At 38.6% G+C, this 12,083-nt stretch overlaps 1 protein-coding gene across 6 annotated transcripts in view; it reads right to left on the bottom strand.

The window, feature by feature from the left end:
* The window catches only part of VSIG1 (V-set and immunoglobulin domain containing 1), a 146,981-nt gene that overhangs the window by 23,789 nt on the left and 111,109 nt on the right, over window positions 1-12,083 (bottom strand). For 2 of the 6 annotated variants that reach the window (XM_041740996.1, XM_041740997.1), the window contains one exon: window positions 4,416-4,579. In XM_041740996.1, the coding sequence (XP_041596930.1) occupies window positions 4,416-4,579 (164 nt within the window). Of the gene's footprint in view, window positions 1-4,415; window positions 4,580-7,269; window positions 7,536-12,083 lie in introns of those variants that run through there. The other 4 variants (XM_041740998.1, XM_041740988.1, XM_041740991.1 and 1 more) reach the window with 4 other exon arrangements.

Genomic DNA, 12,083 nt, shown 5'->3' with positions numbered 1-12,083 from the left:
TCCATTTCTTCTAGATTGCCTAATTTATGAGCGTAGAGCTGTTCATAATATGTTTTTAAAATCGTTTGTATTTCCTTGGTGTTGGTAGTGATCTCTCCTTTCTCATTCATGATTTTATTAGAGTCTTCTCTCTCTTCTTTTTAATAAGGCTGGCTAATGGTTTATCTATCTTATTAATTCTTTCAAAGAACCAACTCCTGGTTCTGTTGATCTGTTCCACAGTTCTTCTGGTCTCGATTTCGTTAAGTTCTGCTTGAATCTTTATTAACTCTCTTCTTCTGCTGGGTGTAGGATCTATTTGCTGTTTTTTCTCTAGCTCCTTTAGGTGTAAGGTTAGTTTTTGTATTTGAGTTCTTTCCAGTTTTTGAATGGATGCTTGTATTGAGATGTATTTCCCCCTCAGGACTGATTTTGCTGCATCCCAAAGATTTTGAATGGTTGTATTTTCATTCTCATTAGTTTCCATGAATTTTTCAAATTCTTCCTTAATTTCCTGGTTGACCCTTTCATCTTTTAGCAGGATGGTCCTTAACCTCCACGTGTTTGTGGTCCTTCCAAACTTCTTGTTGTGATTTTGTTCTAATTTCAAGGCATTATGGTCTGAGAATATGCAGGGGATGGTCCCAATCTTTTGGTATCGGTTCAGACCCGATTTGTGACCCAGTATGTGGTCTATTCTGGAGAAAGTTCCATGTGCACTTGAGAAGAATGTGTATTCAGTTGAGTTTGGATGTAAAGTTCTGTAGATATCTGTGAAATCCATCTGGTCCAGTGTATCATTTAAAGCTCTCGTTTCTTTGGAGATGTTGTGCTTAGAAGACCTATCGTGTGTAGAAAGCACCAGATTGAAGTCACCAAGTATAAGTGTATTATTAACTAAGTATGTCTTAACTTTGGTTATTAATTGATATATTTGGCAACTCCCACATTCGGGGCATATATATTGAGGATTGTTAAGTCCTCTTGTTGGATAGATCCTTTAAGTATGATATAGTGTCCCTCTTCATCTCTCACTACAGTCTTCGGGGTAAATTTTAGTTTATCTGATATAAGGATGGCTACCCCTGCTTTCTTTTGAGGACCATTTGAATGGTAAATGGTTCTCCAACCTTTTATTTTCAGGCTGTACGTGTCCTTCTCTCTAAAATGAGTCTCTTGTAGACAGAAAATAGATGGGTCCTGCTTGTTTATCCAGTCTGAAACCCTACGCCTTTTGATGGGGTCATTAAGCCCATTCACGTTCAGAGTCACTATTGAAAGATATGAGTTTAGGGTCATCATGATATCTATTCAGTCCTTGTTTTTGTGGATTGTTCCACTGGACTTCTTCTTAAAGGGGAATTTTAAGAGTTCCCCCTTAAAATTTCTTGCAGAGCTGGTTTGGAGGTCACATATTCTTTCCATTCCTGCCTGTCTTGGAAGCTCTTTATCTCTCCTTCCATTCTGAATGAGAGCCTTGCTGGATAAGGTATTCTTTTTTTTTTTTTTTTATGATAGTCACAGAGAGAGAGAGAGGCAGAGACACAGGCGGAGGGAGAAGCAGGCTCCATGCACCGGGAGCCCGATGTGGGATTCGATCCCGGGTCTCCAGGATCGCGCCCCGGGCCAAAGGCAGGCGCCAAACCGCTGCGCCACCCAGGGATCCCTGGATAAGGTATTCTTGGTTGCATGTTCTTCTCATTTAGGACCCTGAATATATCCTGCCATCCCTTTCTGGCCTGCCAGGTCTCTGTGGAGAGGTCTGCTGTTACCCTAATACTCCTCCCCATAAAAGTCAGGGATTTCTTGTCTCTTGCTGCTTTAAGGATCTTCTCTTTATCTTTGGAATTTGCAAGCTTAACTATTAAATGTCGAGGTGTTGAACGGTTTTTATTGATTTTAGGGGGGGATCTCTCTATTTCCTGGATCCGAATGCCTGTTTCCCTTCCCAGATTGGGAAAGTTTTCAGCTATGATCTGTTCAATACATATTCTGGCCCTCTGGCCCTTTCCGCGTCCTGGGGAACCCCAATTAAACGAATGTTTTTCTTCCTCAGGCTGTCATTTATTTCCCTTAATCAATCCTCATGGTCTTTTAATTGCCTGTCTCTTTTTTCCTCAGTTTCCCTGTTTGCCATCATCTTGTCTTCTATGTCACTCACTCATTCTTCCACATCATTAACCCTCGTCGTTAGGACTTCTAGTTTGGATTGCATCTCATTCAATTGATTTTTAATTTCTGCCTGATTAGATCTAAATTCTGCAGTCATGAAGTCTCTTGAGTCCTTTATGCTTTTTTCTAGAGGCACTAGTAGCTTTATAATAGTGTTTATGAATTGGCTTTCTGACATTGAATTGTAATCCATATTTTGTAACTCTGTGGGAGAGAGGACTCTCATTCTTTCTTTTGAGGTGAGGTTTTCCTTCTCGTCATTTTGCTCAGTGCAGAGTGGCCAAAAACAAGTTGTATTGGGAAAAGGAGAAAAAGAGAGGAGAGAAAGAAGGAAAGATAAGAGAAAAGGAAAAAAGAAAAAAGGAAGAAAAAAAGAGAAAAAGAAGAAAAAGAGAAAGAAAAGGAAAGAAAGGGGGAAAAAGGGTGGGAGAAGCAAACAGAAATCAAAAAGAAAAAAAAACACGGGGTAGTATCTTGTGATTCTGTATACTTTAAGTCCCTTGATTTCCCCTGGAACTTGTCTGTCTAGCTGGTCTTCTGGGGAGGGTCCTGTTGTGCTGATTTTCAGGTGTTAGCACCTGGGGGAGCTGCTCTGCCCCCTGCCTGGTGCAGGGTTCATTGGGGGTTGTCTACCCCGTGAGGCCCCAGGAGGAACAACCACAGTGGCGGCCGCCAGCTCTGGAGCCCTGGATTCAGCTCCCGCAGTAACTCCTGAGCTCTCAGCCTGCAGGGCCCTGGATGCTCAGCTCGGGGCAGGAGCGTCCTTGCTGTCCTGGGCCCTCCTGGCCTCTGCCTGTCCCGGGGGGAGGCCGGATCCTGGGCTGTGTCCTGGTGCCCAGTGCTCCCGGGCCTGCACTGTTGGATTCGGCTCCCAGCCCGGCAGGCCTCTCTCTGTGGAGCCTCCGCCCCAGCCCCTCCGAGCTGCTCCCGGGTCCAGCCGTGCGCGCGCTGCAGCCCTTTAGAGAGCTGGGCGCACTCTCCCTGGGGAGCAGGTGTCTGTTAGTGTCCCTGGGAGCCTGAGGGCATCCCCGCCCCTCCTGGGGTCCTGCTCTAACTCCCTGTGAGTGCCTTTCTGCCCGGGAAGATTGGTGAAGCTCCTGCTTCTCCGGGAGGGAGCTCTCCTTTCCTGGGGGCACTCGCCCTGGCCTTAGCCCGGCTCCTCGTGGGGCCCCTCCCCCTTGGAGGCCTTTTATTTCTTTATTTCTTTTTTCCCTGTCTTCCTACCTTGATAGAAGCGTGAACTCTTCTCACTGTAGCATTCCAGCTGTTCTCTCTTTAAATCTCAGGCCGAATTTGTAGATTTTCAGGATGATTTGAAAGTTATCTAGGTAATTTGGTGGGGACAGGTGATTTGGGGACCCTACTCTTCCACCATCTTGCCGAATTCCCCTGAATTTCTTGTTTTGGATCAATACATCCTTTTGAAAAATTGATGAAAGCTATAGGCCTTTCTTTTCCCTCAAGGGGGGGATATATATTGGCAGACGTGTTGCACACTCATGCAGACTCTTGCACCCAAGTGTGTTCTCTCTCTCTCATACACACACACTTTTGAGTATACAATAAATTAGATCTTGGGCTAATTTAAAAAGGGAACATCTTTAAGGCCAGATGAAGAAAACCTGAGAATAGATGGCTTACAGGTAGAATCATTCTCCTTTGGCTTTTACCAACCCTCTTCTAGCAATCTTTTACCCCTCACCCCAGCCTACTTGTCCCATCCTCTACCCTCTAGCTTCTTGTTGTCCTTCATTTCCCAGGGTTCATCACCACCTTGCCCCTTCTCCACCCATCTGGGAGTCTCATTCCATCAGGACTCAGTCAGGCACAATGAGCTAGCTCACTCGCCAATCACTTGGCAGATCCCAGATACTACATTTGACAGGGATCTGCAGATCAAATGGGACGTGTATTTGAACTGGAGTCTTCTGGAAATAATAGGGGGGCTTGGAGGAAGGGAGGGAGAGCCCTTCCAGAACTCCTGTTCATTTCACCTAGGAGAAGGACTATGGCTATCTACTCTAGAAAACATGATATACTTGATGTTGACCTACTCACATTTGAGATAATAGGCTATCACTGAATATGAAGAGAAGACAAAGGCCATGTCACATACATGATGGTCTTCTCTAAACAACTATCTTGAAACTCTTTGTACCTGAGGTTCTGCCGTTGTCACTGGCTTACCACTCCTGCACACACTGTCCCCAACAGTTTATGTCAGAACTACCATAGGGGAATAGTTGAAGAAAAAAAGTCCTTACGGAAGTTGGTGGTAAGTCCTTCTTGTGAAAGAATGACCACTGGATGGAGAGCTTGTCTCGGGAGGCCACAGTGCTGGTGTAGGTGCAGACAAGTGTGACATCAGATCCAATAGTCACGTTCACAATGCTGTTTGGGATGGTCACCTGCACCATACTAACTTGACCTGAAAAAGTAATCATCAGAACAAAAATGGTACACTCTCACATTCTGAAAACAATCTTTCATTACAAAGCATTTTCAAGGACATCTTATTTGAGGAATCCAAGGTGAGGAGGAGGAGGAAGAATGCTGAGCAAGCAATTGGCGTGGGGTTAGGGAGTTTCTCACAAATGACAATGTAATGAAACTAAAATCCTATGTGATGGTGAGATAATAACACCGAACTAGGAATTATTCTGTATAAGCATGGCCTTAAACAGAGGTTCTTGGGCAGCCCAGGTGGCTCAGCGGTTTAGTGCCGCCTTCAGGCCAGGGCATGATCCTGGAGACACGGGATCAAATCTCCTGTCTGGCTCCCTGCATGGAGCCTGTTTCTCCCTCTGCCTGTGTCTCTACCTCTCTCTCTCTCTCCTCTCTGTGTTTCTCATGAATAAATAAATAAAATCTTTTTTAAAAACCCCCAAAAAACAGAGGTTCTTAAAATGTTGTCCAGGGACCCAAACAGGTCCATGAGCATGGAAAGCAATCCAGTTTGCCCAGGACTAACAGATTTCTTGTATATGGAACTTTCAGTTTTATTTTTTTTCCTTCCAAGTTTTTGTTTAAATTCCAGTTAGTTAACATGTAGTGTAATATTGGTTTCAGGAGTAGAATTTAGTGATTCATCACTTACATACAACACCTAGTTCTTATTACAACAAGAGCCCTCCTTAATGCCCATCACCCATCCAGCCCATGCCTCCACCAACCTCCCCTCCAGCAACCCTCAGTTTGTTTCCTAGAATTAAGAGTCTCTTATGGTTTGCCTCCCTGTTTTTATCTTATGACAGCATTTCTTTGGCAGCTATGTAATGTGTGCTTATGTATTTTTGTTTAAATAATTTTTAGTTTTAATTTCTAATTCAGTAAATATAGATAGAAATAACTGACATAGCAAAGATTCTTTGGGGTTCCTCAGTAATTTTTAATTAAAATTTTACTGAGATAATAGTAGATTTCCATACAATTCTTAGAAGTAATCACAGATATCCCATGTACACTTTACCCAGCCCCTCATAATGGTAACATTTTATAAAACTGTACTATAATATATCACAATTAGGACATTCATATTGATACAATCGACCCATATTATTTTTATTTCTCCAGTTCTACTTGTACTCAAGTGTGCATATGCATTTAGTTTTATACACTTTTATCACATGTAAGTGTGTGTATCTGCCATTGCAATAAAAATACTGGATGGTTTCATTACCACAAAGATCCCTAATGTTGCCCTTTTATAATCACTTACCTTCCTTCTGCAACCCCATCCCTGATTCTAAGCATGGGTAGCCACTAATCTTTCCTTCATTGCTAAAATTTTGTCTTTTATAACCTTTTGGGATGGACTTTTTTTCACTCATAATTACCTAGCACCATACCCAAATTGTTGTATCTGTAACTCATTGCCATTTGTTGCTTAGTAGCATTCAATCTGCGTAACAATTGACCCATTTAGGAACATTTGGGTCATTTCCAAGACTTGGCAATTGAATAAAACTCCGAGGTACAGATTTTTCAGTGAATATAAATTTCGATTTCACTGGGATAAATTTCCAAGAGTGCAACTGTTGGGTCAGATGGTAGTTCCATGTTTAGTTTTACTAAAGAACAAAAACAGGGGCGCCTGGGTGGCTCAGTCGGTTGAGTGTCTGACTCTTGATATCAGCTCAGGTCTTGATCTCAGGCTGGTAGGTTCAAGCCCTGCATTGGACTCCATGCTGGGCACAGAGCCTATCAAAAAAAGACAAGCCAAAAACCAGCCACATTGTTTTCCAGAGTGGTTATATCAATATACATTCCCACCCATACGATATGAGTGGTCTAGTGTCTCCACATCCTCCTCAGTCTTTGGTATTGTCACTAATTCTCTACTTTAGCCATAATAAGTATATAGTAATATATCATTGTGATTTTAATTTGTCTTTCTCTGGTGCAATTTTATGACGCTAAACAACTTTTTATGTGAAAATTTGTCACTTGTATGTGTTCCTTGGTGAAAGGTCTGTTCATATCTTTAGACCATTTTCTAACTGGATTATTTAATTTTCAACTGTTAAATTTTGAGAGTTCTCTATGTAATCTAGATTCCAGTCTCTTCTTGGACAGAGACAGTTTTATTTCTTCCTTTCCAATTTATATGCTTTTTGTTTCTTTTATTACCTTATTGCAATGGCTATAACTTCCAGAACTTTACATGTACAACATGTACATGACATAATACAGGATATGTTAACTGTAGGTTATTTGTAGATGCTTCTTATCACGTTGAGGTAATTCTCCTTTGTCATGGGTTGAATTGTGTCCCACCAAAAGGTATGTAAAAGTTCTAATTCCTGGTATCTGTGAATGTGACCTTATTTGGAAATACGTTCTTTGCAATATAATTAAGCTAAGGATCTTGAGATGAGATGATTCTGGATTTAGAGTGGGCTTTAAATCCAATGACTGTTGTCCCCATAAGAGAAAGGAGAGGGAAATTTGACAAAGATACACAAGGAGAAAGGCCATATGAAGGTAAAATCAAACACTGGAGCAATGTACATACAAGCAAAGGAACACCAAACATTTCTAGCAGCCAAGTAGCAGAAAGCCATGGCACAGATTCTACTTCAGAGCTTCTAAAGAAAATCAATATTGCCAAAGCTTTACCTTCAGGCTTTGGGCCTCCAGAACTGTGAGAGAATAAACTTCTCTTGTTTTAACCCACGTGGTTTCTGGCAATTTCTGACAGCAGCTCTTGGAAAGGAACACATCTATTGCTTAATTTGCTGAGAGTCTTTATCATGAATGAGTACTGGATTTTGTCAGATGCCCTTTCTCCATCAATTGATATAATCATTTGCTTTTTTTCCTTAAGCTTGTTGATATGATAGATTACACTGAATGACTTTGAATGTTGAACCAGCCTTGCATACCTGAAATAAATCCCATTTAGTCATTGTGTAGAATTCCTTTAAAACATAGTAGAATTCAATTTCCTAGTGTTTTGTTGAGAGTTTTTGAATCTAGGTTCATGAAAGAATTTGGTCTATAGTTGTCTATTTCTGTACTGTCTTTGGTTTTAGTATCAAGGTAATACTAGCCTCATAAAATGAGTTGAAAGCCTTCACTCCTCTTCTATGTTTTGGAAGAGACTGTGTAAAATTATTGTTAATTATTTTTTTCTAATGTTTGGTAGAATTATCCAGTACAAGCATCTAGGCCTGGGTATTTCTTTTTCAGGAGCTTTTTAAATTGTAAATTCAATTTCTTTAAGGGTTATGGTATCTTCAGATTATCTATTTTATATCAGGTGAGCTTTAGTAGTTTGTTGTTTTGGGGGAATCAGTCCATTTCTTCTAAGTTATCAAATAGATGAATGTAAAGTGTGCACAACATTTCTTTATTATATTTTTAATGACTGCAGGATCTGTGCTGATACCACATATTTCATTTCTGATATTGGTGATCTGTGTCTTATCTCTTTTTATTTTTACCAATCTTGCTAGAGATTTGTCAAAATTATATATCCGTTTTTTTCAAGGAACCAGATTTTTATTTCATGTAATGATTTTCCTATTTCAATTTCATTGATTTAAGTTCTTATTATTTCCTTTCTTCTCTTTGTTTTGGGTTTATTTTACTCTTCTTCCAGTTCCTTGATGTAGAAACTTCAATTATTGACTTGATACTTTTCTTAATTGCAAATGGAAGCATTTAGTGTTATAATTTTCTGTTTTAGCACTGTTTTAGTTGCATGTTATATATTTCCATATGTTATATTTTCATTTTAATTCAGTTCTATGTATATTCTTTAAATTTCCTTTGAGATTTCCTTTTTGGTCCAAAGATTATTTAGAAATCTGTTGTACAATTCCAAAGTGTTTAGAGATTTTCTTGTTGCCTTTCTGTTCTTGATTTCTAAAAGTTTGATTCCATTGTGCTCAGAGAACAGATTCTGCATGATTTTAATTCTTTTACATTTGTGGAGGGTTTTTTTATGGCCAAGCATATACTCTATCTTGGTATATTCTGCAGGTGCTTGAGGAAATAAATGCATTCTGCTATTGCTGGGTGGAATACTTTATACAAAAGATGTATTTTAAAACATTATGGGAATGCCTGCGTGGTACAGCCAGTTAAGCATCTGATTCTTGGTTTTGTCTCAGGTCATGATCTCAGGGTCATGGGATTGAGCCCCATGTCAGGGCCCTTGCTCAGCGTGGAGTCTGCTGAAAAATTCTGTCTATCTCTTTCTCCTTCTGTCCCACCTCCCATCTCTTAAATTATCAAATAAATCTTTAAAAACACTACGAATACTCACCACGATAGACCACATTATGGCCTTAAACAAATCTTAACACATTTAAAAGAAGAGAAATCACACAATGTCTGCTCCCAGACCACAATGGAATTAAAACAGAAATAAATTAACAATAAGACTACTGGGAAGTCCCAAAATACATGGAGACTAAACAACACACTTCTAAATAACACATGAATCAAAGAAATCTCAAGAGGAAATTTAAAATACTTTTAACTAATGAAAATGAAAATACAACTTGTAAAAATTTGTGATATGCAACAAAAGCAGCACTTAGAGGGAAATTTCAGCACGAGTGCATATATTACAAAACAAGAACGATCTAAAATCAATCATGTAAGTTCTCACCTTAGGAAACTAGGAAAAAAGAATAAATCCAAAGCAGAAGAAAAGAAATATTGAAAATTAGAGCAAAAATCACTGAAATTGAAAACAAGAAATCAATACAGAAAACCAATGAAACCAAAACTGGTTATTGAAAAAGATAGGTAAAATTGATAAGACTCTAAGTTAGCTAACTAAGAAAAAAATAAAGTGAACACAAATTGCTAGTATCAGAAATGAAAAGAGGGCCATAACTTTAGATACCATGGATATTAAAAGGATAATAAAAGAATACTAGGCATAATACCCTCCAGTTCCATCCACATTGAAGCAAATGATGGGTATTCGTCCTTTCTGATAGCTGAGTAACATTCCATTGTATATATAAACCACATCTTCTCTATCCACTCAGTTGTCGATGGACATCAAGGCTCCTTCCACAGTTTGGCTATGTAGGGGAGGTGGGCAGGGGGATGGGGTGACTGAGTGACGGGCACTGAGGAAGGCACTTGAAAGGATGAGCACTGGGTGTCATACTATATGTTGGCAAATCGAACTTCAATAAAAAAATATATTTAAAAGAAAAAAAATACTAGGAACAACTCTCGGCCTACAAATTTGTTAACCTCAATAAAATGGACCAATTCCTTGAAAAACACAACCTGTTAAAACTCACACAAGAAGTAGACAATTTTGACAGGCTTATATATACTCTATATGTACTAAAGAAATTGAATCAATAATTAATAACCTTCAAAAAAAGAGGTTCCAAGCCTGGGGCCACTGGTGAATTCTACCATACATTCAAGGAAGAAATTTAACCAAGTATCTACAATCTCTTTCAGAAGATAGAATAAAGGGAGTATTTCCTAATTCATCCTATGATGTCAATATCACCCTAATACTAAAACCAAAGACATTACAGGAAAAGAAAACTATAGACCAATATCTCTAATGAACACACAAAAACCCTTGATAAAATATTAGTAAATCAAATCCAACAATGCATAAAAAGAATTCCATACCATGGCCAAGTAGGATTTATCTTAGGCAAGGCTGACTCAAAATTTGAAAATGAATTAATGCAATCTATCACATGGACATGTTTTTAAAAATCACATGATCATATCAGTATATTCAGAAAAAGAATTTTCCAAAGCCCAACGTCCATTTGTTATAAAAACCTTAAACTAGGAATACAATTCGATCAAGAACACTTACAAAAAACCTGCAGCTAACACCATCCTTAATGGTGAGAAACTAGAAGCGTTCTTACTAAGATCAGGAGTCAGACAAGGATATTCCCTCTCATCACTCCTTTTCAATCTCATTCTGAAGTTCTAGCTAATGCAATAAGATACAAAAAGTAGACAGATTACATGATTGCCTATGTAGAAAATCCAAAAATAAACCTTATGGAACTAATAGTGATTAAAGAAAGTTTTCAGGATACAAGGTTAAAGCACAAAAGTTAGTTGCTTTCCTATATACTGGCCATGAACAAGTGGAATTTGAAATTAAAAATACAAAACCATTTACATTAGCAACACCCCCCCCCCAAATGAAATGCTTGAGTATAAATCTGGAAAAATCTGTACAAGGGCTATATGAAGAAAACCAGAAAACTCTGATGAAAGAAATAAAAATAAATAAATGGAGACATAGTCTGTGTCTCAATAGAATAGGAAGACTCAATATTTTCAAGATGTCAGCTCTTCCCAACTTGCTCTATGGAGTCAATGTTACAGTCAAAATCTCAGGAAGTTATTTTGTGGATATTGACAAAGAAATTCTAAAGTTTGTATGGAGAAGAAAGAGACCCAGAATAGCCAACACAATATTGAAGAACAAATTTGGAGGACTGACAGTACTTCAAGACTTCCTATAAAGCTATAGTAATAAGACTGTATAGTATTGGTGAAAAAAATAGACAAATAGATCCATGAAACACAATAAAGAGCCCTAAAACAGACCCACAAAAAATAGTCAACTGATCTTTGACAACAGAGCAAAAGCAATACAATGGAGCAAAGATAATCTCTTCAACAAATGGTGCTGAAACAACTGGACGCTTATGTAGAAAAAAAAGAATCTTGCCACAGAACTTACACCCTTCACAAAAATTACCTCAAAATGTATCTAACAGATCTAAATGAAAAAAGCAAACTATAAAACTTCTAGAATATAACATAGGAGAAAATCTAGATGACCTTAAGTATAATAATGATTTTTAAAGATACAACACTAAAGGCACAATCCATAAAAGAAATAATTGATAAGCTGGGCTTTAATAAAACTAAAATATTTTGCTCTGCAAGGACGCTATCAAGAGAATGAGAAGACTAAAGCCACAGACTAAAAAAACTATATGCAGAAGACATATCTGATAATGGTTTCCTATCCAAAATACACAAATAACTCATAAAACTCATGAATAAGTAAACAAACAACCACATTAAAAATGGATTAAATGGACGCCTGCTCAGCAGTTGGGCACCTGCCTTTGGCTCAGGTCGTGATCCCAGGATCCAGGATTGAGTCCCGCATCAGGCTCCCTGCGAGGAGCCTGCTTCTCCCTCTGCCTATGTCTCTGCCTCTCTCTGTGTCTCTCATGGATAAATAAATAAAATCTTTAAAAAAATGGATTAAAGACCTTAAAATACTTCTCACCAAAGATGATATACAGATGGCAAATAAGCATATGAAAAGATGCTTCACATCATTTATCATTAAGGTGATACAAATTAAAACAATGAGATACTACTACACATCTATTAGAATGGCCAAAATCCAGAACACTGACAATACCAAATGCTAGTGAGGATGTGGAGCAACA

Source organism: Vulpes lagopus, chromosome X (genome assembly GCF_018345385.1).
Source record: "Vulpes lagopus strain Blue_001 chromosome X, ASM1834538v1, whole genome shotgun sequence".
Taxonomy (NCBI): domain Eukaryota; kingdom Metazoa; phylum Chordata; class Mammalia; order Carnivora; family Canidae; genus Vulpes; species Vulpes lagopus.
The sequence above is the reverse complement of the archived record's forward strand: the minus strand, read 5'-3'. Positions and strand labels throughout refer to the sequence as shown.